At 44.5% G+C, this 26,799-nt stretch overlaps 1 protein-coding gene and 1 long non-coding RNA gene across 2 annotated transcripts in view; one reads left to right on the forward strand and one right to left on the reverse strand.

Moving 5' to 3' along the window:
* Positions 1–26,799, reverse strand: part of Sorl1 (sortilin related receptor 1) — a 163,299-nt gene that overhangs the window by 71,167 nt on the left and 65,333 nt on the right. The window contains exons 12-18 of the mRNA XM_028755788.1: positions 23,485–23,573; positions 12,494–12,672; positions 9,905–10,091; positions 7,744–7,872; positions 7,163–7,248; positions 2,255–2,427; positions 654–785 (exon numbers count right to left, since the gene is read on the reverse strand). Of these exons, the coding sequence (XP_028611621.1) occupies positions 654–785; positions 2,255–2,427; positions 7,163–7,248; positions 7,744–7,872; positions 9,905–10,091; positions 12,494–12,672; positions 23,485–23,573 (975 nt within the window). The remainder of the gene's footprint in view (positions 1–653; positions 786–2,254; positions 2,428–7,162; positions 7,249–7,743; positions 7,873–9,904; positions 10,092–12,493; positions 12,673–23,484; positions 23,574–26,799) is intronic.
* On the forward strand, positions 10,355–26,466 carry LOC114611140. Its single transcript, XR_003709796.1, has 3 exons — positions 10,355–10,483; positions 17,620–17,792; positions 26,390–26,466. It is a non-coding gene; the product is annotated as an uncharacterized LOC114611140 (long non-coding RNA).

Below are 26,799 nucleotides of genomic sequence, written 5' to 3' on the forward strand. Positions count from 1 at the left end.
AGCCTCTGTGTCCACCTCACTACCTGACACGAAGCTCTCTGTGTCTCCTGAATTTGTGATTTCCCATTAACCTGCATGCCACATCCCCATGGAGTGACAGATCGAGGGTGACTGGGTCAGCATCCCAGGGACCCCCGCAGTAACCTCCGAGGTAGGGTGCATAGATGACTCCTCAACACACACTGTAGGCTGTTTACAGACTCTCCATCACCCTCATGTAACCGAGGCTCTACAAGGTGGACCAGGTTTCTGGAAAGCTAATAGTCAGGTAGCGATCGATACAGACCATGACAGAGATGTGGTTGTTTTCAATAATAATGGACTATTATTGTTATGATGATTACAACAGTATTAAATCATTGTCGTCATTGTTATTATATGATGCTTCTGCTGGCCAATGTACAAATGGTCATATACCTTAAATAGCACTCAGGGTTGCATTAAATGGTCCTCACGTGGGTTCCTCAAGGGTGTAAACATCCTGAGGTGACCCCCTTTCATCCCTTCAGAGGTTCAGCCAGCTTAGGCCCTGAAAACCCTGGGGAAATTTCCAGAGTGATAGGACACACTGCTTCCTAATTTTGTGTCAAATCTGGCTCAGAGCCCAGCTGCTCCACCTGCTTGCTTGATGAAGAACCCAGGAATACTCCTACCTCAATCTTTTTAAAGCCGGCGTCCACCCAGTAGAGTAATTGGCTGAGGGGTTCGAAGGCCAAGGCCTCCACGGTCTCCAGGCCGGAATTGATGATCACCTCCTGCCCTGTGCTCCCATTCAAGCAGAGACGCTAGGAAGAGAAAGACGTGATCAACGGTGTGAACGCAAGGCCAGTCAGTCCCTCAGCAGTAACCCTGCCTTCAGCTAGCTGGTTTGCCAAGGTCACAAGGTTTTATAGGAGTAAATGGGCAGATTATGAAGATGTGGTAACAGAACGACAAACAGATTCTAATCTGTTTCTATTACTGTATGCTATTATTATAAACAGAGACTACTAAACTATGGCCCATCTCAGAAGAATGATCTTTTGATTAAGACATAGGAGTGTGCTGTGTTTAAAATAAATGAAAAAACAGACTGCAGCTACTTTTTTACTTTTTCTGTCTCCTTTTATATAGTCTTTTATCCCTTGCTGGCTCTTGGCCATCGGGTGTCATTGTTGGGGCAGTGACACTCAGTGGTCTCCCCTGACCCCGACCCTCGCAATGTAAAACTTACATCACGTATGGCTTTTGGAACTACGGATACCATGAGTAAATGTGATACAGCCCTTTTTGCTTTCTGTGAACCGAGGGCCTCCTGCTTACTAGATAATGTTCTACCACCAAGCTCCATTCCCAGGTTCATTGGGGGATGGAGAGATGGCTCAGCAGTTCCAAGTGCTTCCTGCTCTTGCAGAAGAAAGTTCAGTTCTCAGCACCCACGTGGCAGCTAGCTAAGTGTCTGCTCCACAGTTCCAAAGGGCACTTCCCTTGGCCTCCCCTGGCACCATGCATGCACACGGCATACAGACATTCACGCAGACAAAACACCCGTCATACACATAGAAGAAAAAAAAATAAATCTTTAAAATGCATACATTTAAACATTTGAGTATACAGAAAGTATCTAGCCTATCTAGAGATCTTTAATACCTATATTCTTAACCTGGTGTGTGTATGTATGGTTGTGTGTGTGATTGTATGTATGTGCATGTGTGGTTGTTGTTGTTGTATGGTTTTATTTTTGTTATTTTTGTGTCCTGATCATTAAGCCTGGGACTTTATGTACACTAGGCAAATGTTGACGCACACAGCTGTGTCTGCCCTGATTATCTGGGCTGAATCAATCTTCCCACCCTAGCTTCCCTCCGTGCCCAGGCACTTTCTGGTACTTTCCTGAGATCAGGAGAGCTATAGTGGGTAGTTATGTGGACGGAAGGTAGCTGGAATGTCACTACACTTTGACACAGAAGGGAAGATGTTAACAAGGAAGGTGGCAACTCACAATCCCACATCACCAGCCCCAGAATCTTTCTACCAGGAAACTGAGATCTTAGATGCAGTCAAAGATTCAGATTCTGGGCATCCTTTATTTTTCTCATAGGGCCAGAGGTAGGCAGGGAGAGAAAATTACAACAGAAAACTGCACTTTCGTGTGGCAACCCAGAGATGGGTTACCATGTGCAAACCTCTCCCTGCTCACCATGCTTGAAGCCTGTCATAACTGGGTAGTCAAAAGCCACGACCTCAAGACTTAACCAAGGGCTGACAGACTCACCTGGATGGTGTCCAGTGCCAGGTCAGACCAATACAGGCAGTTGCGTTCATAGTCGAAGTCCAGGGCCACAGCTGCCCGCAGCCCCGAGAGAGGGAGCTGCTCTGTGGCTCCTGAGGCCAAGTCGTAGCGGTAGATGGACTTCCGCATGGCGTACAGGATGAACTCATTCTCCTCTGCAGACATAAAGCAACCAGGATAGCCAGGGGTGCTGAAGGTTGCCAAGCAGGCCTGGCCTACTTCCTTCATACACACACAAACCCCAACTCACTGTCACAAAATACCAGATCAAGTACCAGAGCCTAAAAATCTAGACTCAGGACACAGAACAAAATCACATTTCTAACCCAGTAATTGTATTCCTTTATGTTTTGTTACACTGCAAAAACAGCAACAAACACACTTCAGCATCTGTATTTCTGAGCCCTGCCTACAGCCTTCAGCCACACTTGTCAACGTAAGTGACAGGCTGGTCGGTCATTCCATATCATGTCATGTAACTACCCCACAGCACCTTGGTAACTACTTGGTAACTACTAAAGCCTTCTAACCCAGCTTCCCGCCCAATATACACACTCATACATACTATTCATAATATGTATGAATAAAGCCTGTGATGCTTTAGGTCAACCTGATAAGGTTTCAAAGCAACAATATATTTCTTCTGGAGGGATTACAAAATGTTCGACAGAGTAATTACTGTTCTGTTTCTGCTGAGCAAATGTTTACACAATGTACTTCCTATGCACCGGGCATGGTTAAATCCTCAAAACACCCGTGAGCCAGAAGAATGAATATTAATTTGCTTAAGGACACACAACTAGGAATTAAATAGTCCGGATCCAGAGTCTATGCTTTTATACCACACAGTTTTATATCATGCCTTTATAGCACACTGCCTTTAATGGTGTGGATACTCACCATGCCATTTGTTAAGACACAGAAACAGAGGATCAAAGTGCTTTAGAGTTTTACCTAATGTTGGACAACCAGCGATTTAAGGCCTAATACCCTCTCTTTCTACTCAGAAAATAGGGCAGAAGTCATCATGACTCTTCCACAGGAGGGCAGAGGAGCGGTGAGCGCCTCTAGCTATAGCACCCATGGGGCCTCTTGGGTAGCTGAACACATAGAGATGCCTGAGGGTGGCGAGCCTGGGAAGGATGTGTAAGCCCCACGCCCTCGGCATCACTCACACGTCACTGTCTGCTGTCTGGTTGCCTGGATCATTTGCAATACCTTGTGTAGCAGGTAGATTTCAGAAGAAGCCAATCTAGAGTTGCTGGGGAGAATAAAACACACAGACAGAACGCAGAGGACCTGCCAGGATGCCACTTGGACAAAGGGATGAGAAAAAGCCTGGCCCATGGGGCTCCTAGGACCAAGCTAAGAACAATGTTGAGATGCTGTTTCTTGAGTGTGGGCCTGTCCAGATGTTTGTTTCTTGTGTCATTTCTCCAAATAGACTAACAATAAAAAACTCTTTTTTAAAAAAAAAATGTAAAGCATCTACTGATGCTATGCTACATTTGAGATCGAGATACAAACGCAAATCCTTCGCTTCGTGCTTGAATTGGTTGCTGGGTGTTTGTTTGTTTGTTTTTTGGTTTCTTTGTTTTGTTTTGTTTTTCCCTGCCTTTCTCTCATCCTGTTAATTCACTGACCTCACATACCCTCATATAACCTGCTTTATAAGAATCTCAATACTGGGCTGGCAAGACGGCTCAGCAGATAAAGGGACTTGCTGCCAAGCCTGGTGAACTGATCAATCCCCAGGAACCCACACAGTGGAAGATGAGAACCAACTCCCAGAAGTTGTCCTCTGACCTTTCCATCTCAGAGCACTCTGTTATACAAATGCCGTCCCCTCCCCCTCCTCCACATATACACAAATAAACATGATTTTTAACAAAATCTCCAATACTGATAACACACTGAAAAGAAAACAAATCCACTAAGTCAGAGTAGGCAAAATACCTGCTGACTATGTGGGTGGGATGTTCTGGGCCTGGTCCCTAGCATTGCTTCTCAAAAGCTTTAAATAATAAATAAATCTACACAAATCTTAAAGAAGGAAGTTTGTTTCTTTTGATTTTCACCTTGTTTCAAAAATATTACCAGTGTGTAGTAACTAATGTCACCTTTGGGCTGACACTAATTCCAAGAGAGGGGGCAGGAAGATGTAGGTCACAGGATGCAAGCCACATGCCTGGCAGCGAGATTTCTGACCCACTTCCCTCGGCGGCACCCAGAACCCTCACTGCTCCTTTGTTGCTTCTAAGAAGCTAGTGCCCTTACAGCACAGGACGAGCCCTGAGAAGCTTGCGTAGGAGGCAGGCGTGGAGTCACACTCAGTGCTTCTCCGTGTGAGTCCTACCCCAGAGAAAGAACAGAAGGTTTGGCTGGTACAGTCATGCAAACGTACGGCCTAGAAAGACACATTGTTACTGTAATCATAAAGAAGAAAAACCACTGCGTTTACAAATCCTTCCAGATGCCCACATTACCTCATCTTTGCAAAGATGGTATGGTTCCCATTAGGCCTAGAAAACATCTTTTCCTCTGAGTACTTCCCTGCTTGCATTTAGGGGATGACCTACCCTAAATGAGACTTTTCTATTTCATCTCCTGCTCCCCCCAATTCCATCAGAAGACACAAAGCTTTCTTGCCTGTTCTGATGACTTTAAACAAACAATCGTGTCCCTTGCTGAATTATCCCTGAAGTATTTATGACGGAAGTACATACTCCAGGCCCTTAAGAGCACTCACTCAAACCCTCCTCACCCAAGCCCTCATCACAGCGGAGGGAGCACTGGAATATTATCTGCTCATTTGTAGGAATCTGCTGAATTAGTGGTTCTTTTTACATCTCCACTGTGAGGTATGTTAATTACTCCGGTAATGATGGAAGATTAAATTAAGGGCCTAATGAGCTTAGCAGCATCAGGGCACGCTGACGAGCGGTGAGAGGCAGGAGGCTGCCCTGCTCTGCCTGCCTGTGGAAGATGGAAGGCAGCGTGCCTGGGTCATGATTGGCTGGGAGCTCATGGCCCTTTCACCAAAACAGCACTGCTGATGGATGCCAGAGTGGCTCATCATCCCTGGGATGCTGAAACCTCAGAGGAAGGAAGGAAGCTCTGATTGAACCAGTCCTGGAAATGATGAAAGAAGAAAAGAGGCTCAACAACCAATTTTTTTGTGGGGTGTGTACGTGTGTGTGTTGTACGTGTGGTATGTGTATGTGTGTGTCAATATTTATATATACATGTGTAGTATGATGTGTGGTATGTGTATGTGTGCATGGATGTGCACATGTGTGCATATTCATATGTACATGTGTGTATGATGTATGTGTGGTGTGGTATGTGTATATGGTGTGGTGGTGAATGTGTGTATGTATGCATGCGGATTTGCATGTGTGTGCATATATGTGTGTGTGTGTGTGGTATACAAGGGGTGTGGTATGTGTGGATGGTGTGATGTGTGCATGGTGGTAGGGGTGTGAGGTATGTGTGTATATTGTGTGAATGTGCACTTGTATGAATAATTGTACGTATATATCACGTGTGGTGTATGTATGGGGTGTGTGGGGGGGGTGCTGTGTGTGTCTATTGTGTGCATGTGTATGTATACATGTGTGCATGTGTGTGGTGTATGGGTACATGTGTACATGTGTGTGTGGTGTATGTGTACATGTATGCATGTGTGTGTATGTGTGTATGCACATGTGTGCAAGTGGGTGTGTATGTGTGATGTGGTGTGTATGTGTGATACGTGTGTATGCATGTGTATGTGTGTATGTATGTGCATGTGTGTATATGTGGTGTGTATGTGTGCATGTATGTGTGTGTATGTATACATGTGTGGTATGTGTGTGTGTGAGATGTGTGTATGTACATGGGGGTGTTGTTCATTTGCATGTGTATGTGTGGCCATCTGAACATTACATGTCCTGCTCCACTGTTCTCAACCTTACTCCCTTAAGGCAGAGAGTTCTCACTAACCTGGAGCTATGCTGGCCGTCAGCAAGCCCCAGCACACCTGCTGCTCACACACCAGGAATACAGACACACATGTGATCACGCCTTGCTTTAATGTAGGAACTTGGATCTTCATCCTTACATAGAAAGTGCTCTTGTCCACTGAGCCATGTCCCTAGCACAATCACATTTTTAAGGTACCACAATTTTGTGCCTACATTACAAATAACTTGTATTACATCACCACAAAACAGCTTAAAAGGTCTTTGAAATAGTTATATTTGCATAATCTCTCCCAAGAAGGTTTTCTCCATCAATAGGTATGAGAAAAAGACTGACAGATACCACTGGATCCTGGACCTTCAGATGTGAGTTTGACCACTGCCGACTGCTACATACATGATTTTAGGGACCTCTTTTCCCCTGAACCTCTTGCTTCCTCATAAGGACACAAATACAATATGTTCTAATGGGGCCGATGGTATCTGCATCACTGGGATGTAGAGACAATTAAACTCCCAACACACAGGCTAGTGAATTGAGGGCTATACAATTCTAACAAAACTAACATTTATTATAAAACTGAGGTAGAGCACTTAGTTTAGAAGGAGCCCTAGTCTCTCTACGCTCAACTTTGACAAACCGAGAGACAGACCAAGGTCTGTGAATGCTCCTCAACCCCCAACAGATACCAAATAGACTACCCTCCAAAACCTGACCTACCACCAAATATTTCACATTCCCACAGGATGTGAAATTATACAAAGGCTTCATGTGCCTGTTAAGCTTAGGGAAGGAGGAGCCTTCACGATCCCTAAACTTTCCGACTTCACCCCCACTAAGTAAGAAGATCCACATGCCTAGCTGGGCAAGACCAGAATGACCCAACCAGGACTCAAGAAGGCAAAAGGAAGAGACCATCTGTCTTACCTGCCAGGGGACAGGGGACCAGCTCCCCTTCCAGCCGTGCTTCAACATCTCCTCCGCTGCAAGTATCCCCAGAAATCTTCCGATAGCTGTAAACCCCACCCCCACCAAAGCAACAAGTCAGAAACATGGAGAGGGTACATCTGGGTCATGACGGTACCCCAGTTGAGGACATATTCCTGGCTATGGACAGCAGAGCTGGAAGGGTGATGTTTAGTTGCTCTGTGTCAGTTTTACTCGTGATTATTTAGAGCAGGCCGACCCAGGTGGTTTAATGTACTGCTTGGGGAAGCACTTAAAAATCTCTCGCTCCTATAAACTCCTCTGAAGATGTTCCCCAGATGAGGCTTCTTCAGATGTTCTCAGCCTTGCAGAAAAGCTTGCAGACTTTTTTTCTCTCGCCGGGAATGGGAGATTGCAGATGCTGTTAATTTAAAAAGCTGTCTGACCACCTGCAGGCTTGTAACTTGGGGTTCGAGAATTTAGGGTGTGGGCCGAGTTGAGTGGCTCTTGTAAGTCCCTCCTTCCCCATGTGCAGGCCCTTGTGAGCCTCACTCAGCCAACTGTATGATACAGATACATACCCTCTCGTTCTCCTGTATGAAGAACCGACAGGACAAGGCACAGGAGGGCTGTAGGGCTTCCCAGAAAACTCAGGGTCTGGTACACAAACCTCTAAGGAGAGATCTTCATTCATCTTGAAGCCAAAGTCACTGAAAAGGCAAATGGAGACCATTTAGAGCACGGATATGTACTCTCAACCTCAGGACTGACCCTGCATCCTCTACACACACCTACTGTCTACATTCTGTGGGTTACTCCATAGGACCTTTAGAGAATAACTACTTTGTTATTCTAAGCTACGTCTACAAAGAAGCCATGCGTCAGAGCCACATCTGGAAAGCCACTGCCACGTCCCCTAAGCAAACAAAAAGGACGGAAGTCATCAGGCCGAAGCAAAAATTCATCTACATTCTGCCTGTCCAGACTCCAAGCCTGTCTGTTCTCGGATCAAGAGAAGAGTGGGGCTGAGGCTACAATTCCATTGGTAGAGTGCTTGCCTAGCAGGCCCAAGGCCTTGGGTTCGGAATCAGTACTAGGTGTGGCAGTAGGAATCTGTGATCTTAGCTCTTGGGAGGTAGAGACAAGAAAATAGAACTTCAAAGTCACCCCCCACTATATAGTAGTTCTGAAGCCAGCCTGGGATATAAACATCTATTTCAAATAGACAGACAGACAGATTAATTAATTAATTAATTAATTAATAAAATGGGGGTCAGGGTGATGGCTTGTAAAAGCTCCTGCACACAGTGTACCGTGTGAAATGTCAGCTGCAGTGGTACCCAACTGTAATCCCAGCACTCCTACTCCAAGGAGAAAGGAGCCAGGAGAACTGGTTACAAGCTTAGAGTGAGTCAGCCTGGCATCACAGAACAGAAACAAGACTCACCTCAGAACTGAGGTAGGAAAGAGACAACTCCCAGAAGTTATCTTCTGACCTCCTACATGTGCCATCACAGGTACACATGCCTAACACACACACATATATGCACATACATACATATATACACAAATACACATACATACATATATACATACACATATATACACACACTTATACACACATACACACATATACATAATACATATACATACACACATACATACATATATACACACATACATATATATATACATACATATATACATATACCTACACACATACCTATACACACACACATACATATATATAAAATACACACATACACATACATACACACACATACATTCATACATACACACACACATATATATATACACACATACATACATATATATATATATACACATATATACATACATACACACATATATACAAAGGATTAGTCAGTGTTTAATTGATACTTTCTCCTTAACCCATCAGGATGACTATAAGAGGAATTTAAAAAGAAAAACACATTTTTTTGGAAGTACAAGGGCTCAAAGCCAGGACCTTGCCCAGGCTGGGTAAGTGATCTACCATTTCCTAGCCTTGAAAAATCATTGTGACTCGTAATTCAGTGTCACTTAAGAGCCTCTCCCCACACTATCCAACGCACTTGGATGCCTCACCCTGAACTTGGGAGATGACAGTTTAATTCATCAGATTCCTATAATCTGGAGACCGCATTAGCCGAACTCGCAGCTTGGAGGGTGAAGTAGGCAAATGCTGGTTAAATTCTAGGTCTTGCCCTCACTGCATGGCTTCTCCAGTCTACGCTCCCCACAAGGAATGTGAGACGGCTTGTACTGTGTTTTCCAAGACTTGATTCAAGCTACCAGTTCTTTAAGTTATAGGAATTTTCATGCTCACCAGCTCGATCCAAAAATCTTCATTTCCTGACACTGAATTCAACATTTACTGACTATTTCCTAGATTGCCCTGGATGAAAAGTACAACCGAACCACAGGACAACACGGTTTGCCCTGTATAAGCCTCACTTAGCGGGCTGTGCAGAACCATCCCAAAGGCAGGGAGTTTATTAGTCTCCCTCATTCATTCGACCCATCCACCTGTTACTGACTGGCTCCTCTGGATCTGTTGGCCTGGGCTGGGATGTTAGTTAGTATACTTCTTGCTTGCATACAGCATGCTCAATGATTCCCCTTCCTCAGAGAAAGGGAACACGCTCTCTATCTTTTAGCCTCACATTACAGAGCAGATATGACATAACTCCAGATCCTGGGCATGGAGAAAGAACAAACCATTCATAGTCCTCCCGGGTGCAGGAGCAGTTGGACACGACCACCGGGCGGTCAAAGTCCTCCCCATTAAAGCACGTTGCGTGAGGGGTCCTCCTTTTGAAAACTGTCTTGTGTCCTAGCAAACACTCGTTCCCCCGCTCATCAGACGGGGACCACAGCTTGTAGTCGTTTTCTGTGCAAGGAACCCCTGAGAACAGAAAAGGGCAGAGCAATGCATCAGATCCAGGAAGGTGCAGGGTTTCCTGTCTCCACACGCTCAACGCAGCCCCCCACTTACGGTGCCTCTGTAGTTCTACACCCTCAATGCAGCCCTCCACTTCCGGTGCCTCTGTAGTTCTACACCCTCAATGCAGCCCTCCACTTCCGGTGCCTCTGTAGTTCTACACCCTCAATGCAGCCCTCCACTTCCAGTGCCTCTGTAGCCCTCCAGCAAATACAAGAGCTCAAAAATCCCCATCTCTAGTAACCCGAGGGTGGACAGCAGTCATGAGGAGGAAGGAGCATCCCTGTGACACAGCTCCTCTGGGAAAGCTGTGAAGGTGCGGGTCACATGTGACACCATCAGCTGCAGCATCTCAGGTCAGGGAGTGCTGTTTATTTTTGTTGATTTGTGCACTGAGTGTGTGTGAGTGTGTGTGTGTATGTGTGTGTGCCGTGTGCATGTATGCATGTACTCTTTATCACTTGTTTGACTTGGTACTGTATTTTAAACTGATTGATTGATTGTTTGATTATGTCTTTGTTTGTATGTGCACGCTGGTGCACATGTGCAGGTCAGAGGACAGCTCTATGGAGTTAGGTTTCACCTTCCATCTTTATATGGGTTCCCAGGATTGAACTGGGCTCTCCAGGATTGAACACTAAGCATATTTACCTGTTAAACCATCATCTAGCTGACCTAGAGTTCTGGCCGGCTTGCTGGCTTGCTTGCTTGCATGTTTTTATAAACAAGAAGATATATCTGGAGAGTTCAGGTGAACCCCAAACTCCTGATCCCCCTGCCTCAACACCCCCAGTACTGAAATTCTGCCATATGTCATAATATTCAACCAAGTCTCTAAATTACTAGGAGAGTCCATAGCTCCTTTTACAAATAGTTGCCAGGGGCAGGGTTAAGGTAGGGCTGGGCTGGGGCTGGAGTCCCTGCTGGCATACTTGGTAGGGGATGCAGGGGTGCTCTTATCCCATCCTGCTTCCTTAGGAAGAAAAGCAAATCTGGTAGTATGGACTGAGAGCACTGAGAAATGTGTTTGCCCTACTTGATGGTACAGGAACTTTAAGTAGAGAGAAATGACAAGATAACTTCATACCTCTCCCACCAGCCCACATCCACTTAACACGTCAGTTAGTGTGCCTATGGGAATTCTATGCTTACTTATAATTGGTGCCTCGTATCATTTTTTTTTTAATATGTGTGTCAGATTAAATACTACCCAAAGCTGACACGCACACCTGCCGACACAATGCCACTCAAATTAGCAAAGAATTATTAAAACATCTATGAGGCAATAAAGATACTCAGTGGGTGCGATAAGGAAATGCAAGAGCCTCATAATTAGGGGGGTGGGACATGATACCTAATTGCAGGCACGGATATATAATTCAAGATGTGACGGACAGAGGAGAGACATCTTCCGACTGAGATGCCAGCAGCATATCCTGAGACGCTAGATCCTGAGACTGGGGTTGGATGGCTCAGGTAAGAAGACAGAGAAAGCTTTTTGGGTAGCTGGAATATGTCAGCGAATGAGAAGCGAGAAAGGGCGGAGGCCAAGGAGGCAGTCTGAAAGAGCACTCCCGAGTCCATCAGTCCTCCATGCATACGTGCATCAACAGATAACAACCAGACTCCAGACAGCCTTCAAAGGACCCCGCATCAACGCTGTGCTATTCTTTGGATCATTAGTGCTCCCAAAGACCCAGGTGCTAGACCCTGGCCTATGGCACTATGGGTAAATGGGTGGAGCTTTTAGGAAGTGAGCTCTAGAGGAGAGAAGTAAGGTCGTCAGGAGTGTGACTTTAAGGAATGTGCTGGGGCCCAGCCCCTCCTCTCTCTCTCTCTCTCTCTCTCTCTCTCTCTCTCTCTCTCTCTCTTTGATTCCTAGATACTATGTGATAAGCGACTTCTCCCATCATAGCTCCGAGTACAGCTATAGTGACAATGTCAAGGCACTATGGACCAAAACCACAAGCTAAAGCAAAGTTTTCCTCCTTTTCCCTAATGGAGAGCTAATATAGACATACCCATTTGAACAGGTCCTTTGAGGAACCTCTAATTTGGTAAACTCGCTTCTATCCATCCATCCATCCACCCACCCACTCACACTTTTAACAGATATATATTTAGACTTACTACCAGGCACTGCACAAGGAAACCAAGACACAAAGAATCATAATCAGTCTTCTTAAGAAGAACTGAGTAAATAAACCCCCAAACACCTGAGCCCTGGGTCTTTCATGCGCTTGTTTGGGCCATCTCCCGTAGTGAGTCACAAACAGGAAGGACACTGTTATCTAAGCTGCCACCCTGCCCACTCCAGACAATCAGTCGTTATGTCTGTAGTGAGGGCCCAGGAGGCGTTGTCTTACCCAAGGCATCAGTGGCGTTGACCTGCAGGATGAGCCAGCTGTGGACACTCTCCTTATTAGATCCAAAGATGGTGAAGACGGTACTCTTCTCGCCAGGTTCTGTGAGGAGCCCGTACACAAACACAGGCTTCTCGGAGAAGACAAATGTCTTCCAGGTCTCCCCCTCATTGGTGCTGTACCTGCCCAAGACAAACAAAAGGAGCCTTGAGGTTACCATCCTGGAAGGCAGGCCTCAGTTTCTACATACATCACTAGTGGTCATAACCAGTGGTCTGGGAAACGGTGACCTCACCAACAGGTAAGTTTATGGTTGTACCAAAAAAGCAAGAAAGTGTCAAGGACAGATTTGCCACCTAAAAAGAATGCAAACATTGGGGTGTCACTCGTTGCTAGGTTCAATCTCCAACCTTCCCCACTGAAAAATAAGATGCAGGGACTAGCTGATAGGACTCGGAATGGCCAAATTTAGAGAACATTTGACACAGAAGAGGAAGAGGATGGTAATATTATATTGAATAAAAGATAAATCGCTACCAATGATGAGAGGAAGGGAGGGATGGAGGGAGGAAAGGGAGAGGGAGGGGAGAAGGGGAGAAGAAAGTCATCTTTTCTTATATTGGTACATCACCAAATACCATTAAAAAATAATAACAGAACACGAAGGGTTAGCATTCTGTAATCCCCAATGTAGTAATCAAATCAGACAAGGATCACTACTAAAGGCTAAAATCACCATGTAAAATTGTAGGGGACTAGGATGCTCAGGCGGTCTAAGGGGATGAGCCCACAAACCAACCGTTCACTGCTGGGGAAATGCAATTTCATGCGGGACAATGAGTCACACTCTTACCCACACTTAGCACCACCAATAGACACCACATGCATCTGGATTCAGCCCAGCCTCTCAGTACCATCTGATGAATGGTCACATTCAAACAAATCAAGCAACTGAACAAATCTAGAACATGGGACAGTGTAGATGACTACACTGTCATCTATATATCATCCATATAATATATAAGTATATGTGTATATACACATCATATATAATATGTATACATACATACATACATATATACATACATACATACATACATACATACATACATACATACGTTCATATATAGAACTGGACACAAATATTTTGACCACCTCATTCAATCCCAATACTTCTTATCCTGAGATTTCTGAAGTGACCTCTCTATACCTAGAGGCTAAACCAAGTGACGACTAGATGACTGGGTGACTAAGTACCTACCCCCTACCCAGCACAGGTCATATGTGGGGACAATTCTCAACCAGCTGTCATGCTTGGAGTTTTAGTAGTGTTTAAATCAAATATGATTAACCCATTCAGCCCCTTGCTTTTTACCAATGCTAAGAAGCTGAAGGCTCAATACCACTCCTAAAGATACCTTTAGAGTCGATCCATTAATCAGACAAGCTTGGAATGGTCCAGCTGTTCAATGATGGTACAGGAAGTCCATCTATGTTTACATGGGCAAGCTAACTCCATTTAAGAGATCATCCAACCAAAGATAACCCCAGGAAATGAATCATTTCTCTATAGATTCCCAGAAGGTGCAGACAGTAAAGCCATTAATAAGGCGAACCAGCAGGTGTGTGGCCAAGCATAGCCTTGTACCTGAGAACACACTGCTCAGTTAGAACATGGCGTTTTTCAGGAATCTTGAAGTGTTAACAATAACAGCAATAACAATAGCAGCAGCTTAGGGAACGGCTGTGTTGGTCTGATCTCAACATTCTGACACAGAAAAGAGGACTTACTCGTGACATTAAAGTGACAAGAGGCAAGAAAAAAAAATATGGATCTCTTTTCTTCCTTCCTTTTTTCTTTTGTGTGTGTATACCTACTAGGGAATAAGAAGAGATGTAGATAAAATTATCTGAGTCCTTTGTGGTAATTTCTGCAAGAGTCGGGCAGAACAGATCCTAAAGACAGAAGAGGAGCAGTCTTTGTTTGCCTAAAGAAGAAAAGGGACTTTTGAGAATGGATAATAACAGCAGTCAGGCAAACGGAACCCAGAGCTGAGAACCCAATGGTCTCTTGTCACGACATGCTAATCCACTTCTTTTCTTTCTGATTCATCTTGATTTGAGCAAGAGATTTGTGTTAGTTACTTATCTTGTTCCTATGACAAAACACAGAAACACATAAAACAGAAGCAACTTCAGGGTGTGTTGTTTCGGCTCACGTTTTAAAGGTATAGTCAATCACGGCAGGAAAGTCACGCTGGTAGACCTTTGGGACATCTGGTAGACCTTTGGGACATCTGGTAGACCTTTGGGACATCTGGTAGACCTTTGGGACATCTGGTCACACTGCACCCACGGGGAGCAGTATTTGCTTATGTCAGATCACTTTCTCCTTTTTATTCAGTTCAAGACTCCAGGCAATGAGCTGGCCTTACCCACATCAGTTAACCTAACTGAGCTAATCTCTCTTACATGCTCAGGGATTTGTTTCCATGGTGATTCCAAATCCCATCAAGCTGATAACCAAAACCAACCATAAGAAGGATAATGATGTGAGCACAGTATTTTTTTTTTTTTAAAAAAAGAGATCCTTGTGGACCACACATATAAACATTCATTCATTGTTGGTGAAGTAATATGAAGTGAGCTGATAGATATTTGATCACGAACCAAAATAAAACTTCAATTTCTCACCGAGCTCCGCACTCCAGACAGCAGTTTAGACAATGAACTTGAATGTGACACCACCCCGTTTGCAAAGGGCACAAGGCCAGTTGTACATATATTTATGCATATGCAGGTATAGATATAGACATATGTGGTAAAATTAAATTCAAATGTTTTCATGCATCCAAAGACTAAGCAAAAATGAGAATATAAACATTCACGTGATGTTCCCAAGACTTAACCTGCTGTAATTGAGGATAGGAGATATGTGTCCTTTAATAAGATCTATCAGACGGTGGACTTCTCGGGGGTTAGTTGAGCTAAACTTAGCTACTGACAAAAGGATATGGTGAACAAATCTGAAATGCTGGGCCAGAGAAATGAGTCAGTAGATAAAGCTCATGCCATCCAAGCAAGAGGACCAGAGTTTGAATTCCCAGAATCCATATAAATACTATGTTGGTACAGTGTCTTTCCCATAATCTCAACCTCAGAAGGCAGAGAGATGGGATCCCTGTAGCAAACTGGCTAAGGAGATGGACTGTGTTGCCAAGCACTGAGAGCCAGTGCCTCAAAGAACTAGACAGACACACAGTCAAGGAAGATTGCTACTACTGACCTTCAACCTCCACATGCACAGGTATACAGGTTCACACACATGTGCACATGAACACACTCTACACATGTGAAAATACATACACACACACATACATATTACAAAAATAAACCAAAAACAGAAGAAAATAGAAAATTCTATATGAGTAAAGGAAACCAAGTGTGTGTGTGTGTGTGTGTGTGTGTGTGTGTGTGTGTGTACGTACGCTGTACATAGCTGCAACTCTGGAATGAAGGAAATTACTTTCATGGCAATAGCAATAAAATCAACATAGCAACTGCATATCATGGACAGGATGACAGAAGTGAGGCACTGATGGGCGGGTGCCTACAGGGGCATCTTTGGGGTGGTGGGAAAGCATCTTGGTACAACTCCCTGAAAACTGATTGAGATCTAATGATCCCATGCTATGTAAATGGTTTCTTAATAAATAAAAGATGAATGGGAGTCACCACTTTGAAAATGGCAGGCATGGTGGTGCACATCTGTCATCTCAGCACTGGAGAGGCTGAGGCAGGAGGATTTCAAGTTGGAGGATAGCCTAGGTTACACGTCAAGAAACTTAACGTTTTTATTTGTAGAAATAGTATCCCGAATCAGTAGGTATTAGTCCTTCTGCACAGTTCACACTATGGAGGTCAGTTATGAGACCCACATCTTAATGCAATGATATTACAAGATAGACCTAGAGAAAACTCTGTGTGAAGATTTGACAGCAGACAAGGAAAGGAAATTGGGGTATTTCCCACAGAATGACAGACACTCAGTATTACAAGCATGAGGCATCAAAGTCTGGACAGCTTTCCAATAAAAGGAAGTATCTGGCCGGGCGGTGGTGGCGCACGCCTTTAATCCCAGCACTCGGGAGGCAGAGGCAGGCGGATTTCTGAGTTCGAGGCCAGCCTGGTCTACAGAGTGAGTTCCAGGACAGCCCGGGCTATACAGAGAAACCCTGTCTCGAAAAACAAAAAAAAAAAAAAAACAAAAAAAAACAAAAAAAAAAAAAAAAAAAAGGAAGTATCTGCTGTATGATCCCAGGGGGCAGAACTCAAAGCCATGGAACGGAACCTAGATAGCAGAGAACTCGAGTTTCTCTTACCAGAGACCTACGCTCACCGATGAACAAATGAATACATGAGCAAGTGAATGAATGAATGACCAAAGGAACAAATCAAGCTGCCCAGAAGAAAATGGCAAGTTCTCTATTGCTCAAAGTTACTCAAAGACTGGAAGGTCCTCCCTCATAGGTGGCAGAAGGCAGAACCATGTGAGACAGCTCGTACATATTACTGTTGAACTCAGCCTTGGAACCTGAAACTGCCACCTGGTTCACCTTGAGCAAATCTGCCTTCAGGGGATGGCCCCGCCCCACTCCCCCTAAGCCTCTGTTTTCTGTGAGTGGTAGAATCATCCTCCAGTTAACCAGAAAGCACACGTCCTTTTCAACTTTTCACACAGGGTGCGCCCTTGAACCCACGAGTCTTCACTTCCAATCTTCTCTGGAATATATTTATCGTCCTCATTCTTCCGAAGGAAGTCAAGTCATTCCTCCACTTAAAAGCCCTCAAAAGCAAAGTTTCAGTTCAGTTACACAACTATGAACCCTTCAAACTACAGTTCCAACCTGCAGGGCAAGAAATGCCCTCTGGTGCAATCATGCAAGGACTATTATGGGGGTAACCAATTGCTCTCTGATTAGATGAGGGTCCGTCCACAAGAGGTGATTGCTCTCTGATACTGAAAACCTGGTTCAAACACCAAAGGCTATAGTGGAAAGCCTGCTGTTGTCTTGCTAAATGGGCATGATGTCAAAGTGCTTTATAAATATTGACGTTTATATCCATAGGTGAGCGCTGCTCTCAGCCTGGGCCAGAGAAGCTTCTCCTTGCTGTGGGCAACAATCAATCCCATGACTAATAAGTCGTCAAATGCTAAGAGTGTCCAGCTTCCCCCAGGAGATCTACATCACCCCGCTAAGGTCCAGGGAGCAACAGCAAAGAAGTGAGTGAAAGAGTGCAGGTAAGAGCTAGAGATGGTGGTGACTGTCATAGATATACACGGCCATTTCTCTTATGAACCCCCAGCTGCTGTGGTTACCTTCACAAGACTGGGCCTGTCGACCTCTCAATCACAAGTGAGGGCGGGACCAGTGAGGCCCCGCCCCTCTAAAAAAGAAGCTATTGGCAGCTAATTGAAGAAAGGGGTGTTGTTTTTGTCTTCAGGGGTACCACCACTAGTGCCATGCTCCAGGAAAGAGCCCCACACCTGTGCTCACGTATCAATCTTAATTGAACTCAGAAAAAAAAAGAGAAAGAAATAAAAAAACCTATCCATAGAATCTGTTGGCAGAATAGCTTATAGGCAGTGAGAGTGTAAGGATGGTAAAAATGGCCAAACTTCATGACACACATATGTGACATTGTCAAAGAACAACAATAACTTTATTTAAACACACACAAATAACAACAACAACATCTTTCCAGTGAGAGTCAGGAAAGGGCCCACTGGACTGGTGCTGCCCACCTCAAGCCTCGACTCTCACCACTGCATCTCTCAGTACGCATTCTGTTCATACATGAAGACCTCAGGGACCACAGACTCACACTGCCACCTTTGCTCAAGCTGTGTCTCTTTTTGTATGTGTGAGAGTGTATGCCAAGCATACAAAGGTACCGCTCCCCAACCCAACCTACTACTACCCATCCCCACAACCCCGTATCTCCCGCCAAAGCCAGAAGAAAGCATCAAACACCCAGAGCTGTGTTTACAGGCAGCGGTGAGGCGCCTGGTATCAATGCTGGGAACGGAACTCAGGTCTTCCGCAAGCACAGCAAGGTCTCTGAAGTGCTGGGCTATCTCTCTGGCCCCACAAGCAGAAAAGCTCTTTCTAACACTGGTGCTGTACACCAACCTTTCAATCTCACCTCATGTTTCACCTCCTTCGAAAAAGCCTCTCCCCACCTCCCAGTTGGCACAGACTAGGCCCTGCACTAGACTTCACACCCTTGCCTACTGTCTTTGCATGACCAGATCCATGAAGGTCTTCTACACTGTAGCTCATCCGTAATAAAACCTCCACCCACTTCCCTGTCCCCGTACCTCACACCTCTTCTACCACCGGAGGAAGAATAATCAACATTTGCTGCAGGAAATTAAACAACCCACACTGAGTTTTTCTTTTAAAAAAAAAAATCTTGTCCTAGTTTTGTAACAGTTAAAAGGTGATAAGGACATCTGTTGCTTCTACCTCCATGAGCAGAGGAAGCCACCCAGGGTGAGACTAGGGTGGGGACCGCTCTCTGCAGCTGCCTCATGGTAATGCTGCTTAGCCATGGATGTGACACCATGGAAGAAGCCACTGCAGCTTCCTGTGCTCTGGAACCATGAGGGTGAGCCTAGAATGCCATTCCAGAAAGGTCCAGAAAAGACAACTACGGCTATGCTGCTACATGCAGCCCGTGCAGGAGGTTGGAGGATCCCCAGAAGGAAGCCCTGTGAAATTGGAGATCTCCCCCCAGAAAAGATGCTTTGGGGCAAGTCCAAAGTATTAGTAACTATCAACATTTCATCACACTGACAAGGCGAACTGCCAAGAAGAAACGGAAATTGATCTCGGCCCTTGGGATCCAGCTCACAAACTGGTGCTTGGATCCTTTCTGGTCAGGATGCGAACCGTAGCAGCCCCTTCTCTATGGGACGCTGTGTGTCCTTAAGAACTGAAACCACTCCTTGGTGTCCTCCAGGCAGCTTCTTGGTGAAGCATGCAGAATGGATGCAAAAGCAAATCCCTAGCCCCTTGGGTTCCCGCTTTTTTTTTCTCACTTCAGACAAAGGCAAACCAAAGCATTAGCCTTGCCCTCCAGTTCAGTTAGCACCGATGATAAAATCTCAATGGAGAAGCAAGGCAGAAGGCAAACAGAGAGATCTTAGTCCCTGTGCTAATCAGAGAAAGAATGCCATGAAATACTAAATGAACCACCAAGGAGTAGAGGAAACAAATACCCCAAATCTCTCTTTCTGTCTTTGACCACTGTTCCTAACTCTACTACCTCTGCCCTCTGATTAGAACAAAACTCTGTTCCCTTTGGCTCTCTGTGCCTACATTACAAATTAAGGGAAAAATGCTTAAAGGTGAGGGACCACATTCTATTCATTGTTAGATGCACAGAACCTCCTGTCCTCTCTTCAAAACAAGCTCCTTCCTTCTCCCAGACTCTCTTTCCAACTGGCTCAGATATCCTAGCACTCCCATGGGCACGGGCAGATCCTGAACCAGGCCCCGCTCGCCTCCCCATCACCGGTGTCTAGCACAACATCTGGTTCACCGTAGTTGTTCAACAAATGTTTGTGTAATTGACCTGAAATGATTCCTAGCAGAAATCTGTTCATGTTCCAGTGTGGGCGCTAACTCCCACAAATCATATCATGTTCTCATGTGGAAGATAAGGAGGGGGGACCAGACCTTCTCTCAGGCTGTCTGGCTACACACATTCAAGAAGTCCCCCCACTGCTCAAGGCTTGTCATTTACATCGAACACAACAGCAGTGGTCTCTCTTGGAGCTGTGCAAATAGCACCCTACCCAGATTCCTTCCGGCTTTTAAAATCAATTGTTTAAAAAAAAAAAAAAAGGAAGAAAGAAAAAGACAAAAAGCAATCTCAGATGTCCAAGTATGCGTGACCTATTTATTGATCGATCAAATATTTGCTAAGTGCCTGCTAACTTGTATAGACCAGGCAGACGGGCTTACAAAAGCCTTGCTAATGAGTTGAAGAATCCAGGCATAGAATGAAATCGAGCTAAAACATGAAGTCTGAACACAGTCAATCTAAATGAATACGACAGCCAAGAAATTCTGAGGCTCAAAGGACAGAGAGGTTGCTACGGTAAGGGAGGTCAGAGGACCAGAGCCCTGAGGCCAGTTGTGTCAACATGGATAGAAAGGCTTGGTGCTCTCATGATGGAGTCTATCTCTGAGAGGTGACCATATCATGAGGGCTCTAACTTTAATCCCTTGATGGGCTCATATCATGGTGACATTATGGGGAGGTGTTGGAAAGTAGGGGGTGGGGCTTAGTCCGAGGACAGAGGCTGCTGGGGGCATGTCCTGGGAAGTTACACCTAGTCAGCATGCCCACCCTGCTGACTAGCTCTGCTCAGCCATGTGCTCCCTGGCATGCTGATTCTGCTTACCCTCCCAAAGGCAACGAAGCAGCCAAGTGGGACTGAATCCTGTGACACTGTGAACTCAAAACGAACTCTCCCAGCTTTGTCCTGTTTCTTTGGTGTTATTTCTCACAACAATCAAAAGCCTGGCACAAGGCCTCGCTCACATCTAACGCGGCCTAGGGAATCGCTGTTTGTCTTTGGAGACTTCACGATCATCCTCTGCTTCTCGGGACAGCAGAAGGAGGAGCAAACACCTCTGAGAACAACACACTCAGTAAACGCCAGGTGGCTGCAAAAATCCCTGCCAAGTCTGAGTTGGTTCTTGGGACACATGTACCTGTCAAAAGGAGGCCAGTCCATATTTATTTGAACTGTGTGTTGCAGACACTTCCAAATGATCCGTGCCAATAGAAGAACAGCACAGTGTCCACGATGTCCACCACCAACCACCAAAGGCATTATGAAAGGCCCGGGGAGGGCATTATGGGTTTGCCGTCAGCAGGTTTATTTTCCTGGCCATGTTTTCCTGCAGCTAGCGCAGGATGACGCTGAGTTCCCTGGGCACATATGCACCGACAGATGGTGCAAGAGGACTAAAATCACACCAGCTCCTTCAGAGGAGCCAGCTTGGAATGCTAATGTAATCTGTGGAGAAGTTAAACAAGGAAAATTGAGAACCGACTCCCAAATCTGAAAACTCAAAACTATCCAAAGAATGAAATCTACGCCCAGGAAACCAAACCCTGGCCCCTGTATGCCTTTCTCACATAGCAGTTCACCAACCACTACAATTACCTCCTTGCCTAACCTTACAGCCAGAGGGTGATGCGCTCCTGGGGGCGGGAGGGGACCACAGGATCCTGTTCCTCTTTAGATTTACCTGTGAGTACCACTTGCTCAATGTGTATGGTGTGAGTTAAATGACTAGACACACAAAACACCAGCAGATCTGTGGGAAGCATCCTCTGTGAATATCATCCTCTGAGCAAAGGCTAATCTGAACACGGATGTGGGTGTCGTGGACAAATACAACCTCCCCTGCCTCTAGGCTCTAGAGAAGCAGCTGCCCCATGCCACCCAAGGCCCAGAGCAGCCAGGTGGAAAGGCAAGACTAGACCTTTGCCTCTCTCTACCTCTTTGAGGCTTAGTACAGGCCCAGTTAAGCACAGAGGGGAAACTAGCTGTTAAAATTCCCCTTTCCAAACACCCACTTCTTGCCCCTGGCCAGTTCTAATAGGAACAAAAGCAGGGGAAGCCTGCTCCTTCCCACTGCACAGCGTGACTACAGCAGCCTTCTCTGCCTTCCATGATCACACAACTAAAGGGTTCAGGGCAAAACCAAGCAGAGATGATGGTCAGTCTGTCTTTTCCAGTGGTGACTCTGGTTCAATAGCTTCGTGAAAGGAAGCAAAGAAATTATTGTGGATAAAATCAAGCCTCCTGGAGGGGAGAAGAGCTACAAACTCCAGACACTTTGCTTTTTTCTTAGACATAACCCAAAACTAACTCTCAGGGATGACTCTGCAAGCTCACGGTTACGTCTTCCTGAGCCTCAGTTTCCCCATTTGTAAAAGGAAGCAGTTCACCCCTAACATCCTTTCCAGCTCCATCTACGACAATCCTCAAGACAAAAGGTAGCCAAGCAGAAGTCACCTGGTTGCCAAGTGATCTTCATTCGACAGTCACTATTCATTCGCCTGTCATTATTTCTTGTCATTTTAACTATTAGTTCATCTTGTGCACAAACCTTCGGAAACGCTATTTTTAAAAGCAAAAGAAGTGTTCAAAACTCTCCAGTTACATGTGATAAGAAAGCAGAAGGGGGAACTGTCTGGGGAAAGAAAGAGAAGCAGGTAGGATGGAGAAGAGGACAGCAGACAGGGTAGTAGGAAGTGGATAGTTGAGCAATAATAATAATAATAATAATAATAATAATGTCATATATGTTAAAAGTAAATAGATAAAATTACCATAATGAAATTCTTTACTGTATACGTTAATCTGAAACAATTAATGAAAAGAAAGACAGTAGATAGTTTTTTATTCAAAGAAATAAATATTACTTCGCTTGTTTCTCCTAACCCCCCCTCTAAGACAGAAGGAATTAGTTATGTTATAGGCATAAAATGTTTAAGTGATTTCCAGAGGTCTCAGTTCTCTGTCCTGAACCTAGTGCTACAGAGAGCATCCAATGGTCACCATAGACACCAGTGAGAGAACAGTTTGATGTCCAAAGCAAAGGAATAAACACACACATATAAAGGCACAGTAACGGATGCCCCTAATCTCAGCACTTGGGAGGCTGAGGCAGCAGGATTGCCAAGTTCTACACCAATTAGAGTTACGTAAGTTTCAAGACAGCGTGGGCTACACAGTGAGAGACCTCGTTTTTTGTTTTGTTTTGTTTTGTTTTGTTTTTTCAAAAAAAATAAACAGAGGGAGGGAAGGAAGGAGGAAGAAGTAGAGAGAAGAGTATAAAAGATTTTCTTTTTAAAGAAGAGGAGAAGGAAGAGGAAGAGGTGGGATAATCAGAAGCACTTACTTCAGCTCGTTGGTCTCCATGCCCTGGGCAATAGCCATAATGATGCCTCCATGGTCACCCCAAGTATAGTAATGAGGTCCAGGAAGAGCCTAATTAGGAAAACAAACAAACAAAACAGAGGTGATGTGCTGCTGTAGAGGTAAATGCAGAAATGGTGCACTCCCCCTTCCCCGGACACACACCACCACCACAGTGACAGCCGCTAGAATGCAGGTTCCAGTTCTCAGAACAGGTTCTCCATCCTCTCCTTCATGCCTCTCAATCCTGGAGTCAGAGAGAGCTAAGGGCCCATACTCCAGAGTTTAGGTTACCTCAGAGTCCTCTTCACTTCCCTGACAAGCCTGAGCCTCAGGCTTCATCCCCACACTGCAAAATAACCAGTCAACCAGAGCTGCTGTTCTGCTATAACAGAGTCAGCTCTCTGAAGCCTGTAGGGGGAGACTTAGTGCCTAACATACACACACATACACACACACACACACACACACACACACACATACACACACCTCCTGATACAAAGCTGCCTCAAGGGAAGGCCATTTATGGAGAACCTCAGTTCTAGCCAGGGATCTCAAACTTCCACAGAAACTGTTTCTGCAAAAGGAACTGGTGAATGACTCCTTGCAGGCTGGGGAAGTGTGGGAGGGATCCCAGAGCATGCATCCCTTAATTGAAATGTATCTCTCTACCTAGCAACCTAAACTACATTTGAGTGAGGTAATATATATACATGGAAAAAGATGCTTGTATGGAAATGGGCCACTACAGGGGCAAATCATATAACTGCAGTGGCCACAGGTTGTTCACGTGAACCTGGGGAAACAGAGGCCAATGAAACTTATTCAAGGTCCTATTAACCCAGATGACCACTGGCTGAGATTTCAGCCATAGAAGAAAGATGATGCCTGAAAAGAAAAGAGAAATGAAAGATTCTCAAACCAAGGAAAGCTGAGGGAACCCATAGCCAGTGGGCCCCTCACAGACAGTGGGCTCTGCAGGAGATGCTCAAGGTATCTCTTTAAGCAATGGGTATCTATTCAGAGATCATCAGGAGCCATAGACAAGATAAATGGCAAATACATGGGGGGAATTCAAAATTGCTTGTTCGCTATTATTTAAAATCAGTATTGGCATTTAATACTAATAAATGAATGTTTTCAAAGTATGTAGACATCATACGACAAAAACTGAAAGGTCAGGGAGGGGACACATAGCCACATGATGCAAACATTCTATATTTTATATACTTCCTGTACGAACTCGGTAAAGACTATGAAAGACTAGCTATGTATGTTCTAATTCTCAGAGCACCCTCTGAAAGAAAAGAAGACAAGAGAGAAATACAAAAAGACAGAGTCTAATATATCTGGTGGCTAGGGAGGGAGCTTAGTGGAAGAACACCCAGTGAGAATGCATAAGGCTCTGGGGTTCAATGCCCGGCACTGTCAAAAAACAAAAATTTAAATAACACAAAAGGAGATGCAGAAAGAGAAACAGCAAAATGAATACAGAGGAAATAAGTAACAAAAATATAACATTAAAGTCTTTTTTTTTTTTTCCGAGACAGGGTTTCTCTGTGTAGTCCTGGCTGTCCTGGAACTCACTCTGTAGACCAGGCTGGCCTCGAACTCAGAAATCCGCCTGCCTCTGCCTCCCAAGTGCTGGGATTAAAGGTGTGCGTACCACTGCCCCAAAACATCAAAGTCTTAATTCCAATAAATAAAGGCACAGGGACAAAGCCTGGGGCCAGTGAGATGGTTCAGTGATAAGAGCAGTAGCCTCCAAGCCTAACAACCTGAGTTTGCTCCCCAGGACCCAGACAGTGGAAGGAGAGAACCAGTTCCCACAAGTTGTACTCTGGTCTCCATATGCACCTACCCAGCTCCCCCAAAAAGTAAAATAATAATAATAATTTATAAGAAAGCAAGAATGTACATGTTGCATACATAAAATTCTTTAAATACAAAGACACAGATAAACGGTAAGTTAATGGACAGTAATAGATGTATCCAAAAGAAATTTTAAAGCCTTACATATTTATACTTGAAAACCATCTAAAATAAATAGTGATCGAAACACAGAAAGAACAAACAAATAAGGAAAATTTTAGTAATATAGTAAATAAGTCATTCCTACCAGAAACGAAATGATCTCTAAAGCTTCTACAGATGTTAAGAAGGTAGCAAGAAAAATTCACTAAATTTGAAAATCTGAACAGTCATGCACCAACTGGAGAAATGGAATCTCTTGCTAAAAATATTCTAAGAAGAAAATTCCCAGCCCAGTGGTGAAGGACAGAAGGCATCACACCAACTTTAACATAGGCAGCCAGAAATAACGGGAGACAGCAAACCAGCTTCTCTTAGGAGACCCCCAATACTGAAACTAGCCAAACACACTGCAAATAGACTATCACACGCTAGTATTTCTCACAAAGAGATCCCTAGAATCTTTAGCACATCAAACCAAGCTATATTTAAATAGGACAGTGTATCATGACCAAGTGGGACTTCTTCTGTGACTGAAAGGTAGCTTAATTTTCAAGAGCCAAGTAATACAATCCATCACAGTATCAGAATAAAGAAAAGCTATATCATTACATCAATATAGAAATTCCATTTGATAAAAATCAATACCTGGATGTGATTTTTTTAAGGGTTATCAATAACCTAGAACCAATGGGAATTTTTCCATTGGTAGAATATGTATGTGTGTGTGTGTGTGTGTGTGTATACATCACATACAACCAAGAGCATATTGTTTAATCCATGAGACTGAGATGGAGGACACAAAGACTAGCCTACCTGGATTACCAAGACGCTGCCTTTAAAAAACAAATGAGACTAAAATGTTTATCCTCAGAGAACAAACTGGAATACTCACTCTCCCTTCATCTATTCAACAGTGTTTGGAGGTCACAGTCACCACGGTAAGAGGAAAGAGAGGAATAGGAGAGCATCACAGCACAGAAGGAAGAAAGGGTAAGAAGAAAAAGAAATAGTTTAGGATAAGACAGGAACTGCCTCCCTTTGCACCTGGCATGATTGTTTATAATAAATGTACATACAAGATAACTAAAAAGAATCCATGCCTTTGACAGAGTCATAGAATGCAGAAAGCATTGTTATATATTAGCATAAAAATCTAGGAACGAATCCAAGCATGGTAGCACATGTCTTTAATTCCAGTACTTAGGAGTCAGAGACAGGTGATTCTCTGAGTTCAAAGCCAGCCTGTCCTTTATAGCAAGTTCCAGATAAGCCAGAGCTACACAGACAGATCCAATCTCAAAAAATAAATAAACAAATAAATCAC

This window comes from Grammomys surdaster, unplaced genomic scaffold (assembly GCF_004785775.1).
Source record: "Grammomys surdaster isolate TR1022 unplaced genomic scaffold, NIH_TR_1.0 126086, whole genome shotgun sequence".
NCBI lineage: Eukaryota > Metazoa > Chordata > Mammalia > Rodentia > Muridae > Grammomys > Grammomys surdaster.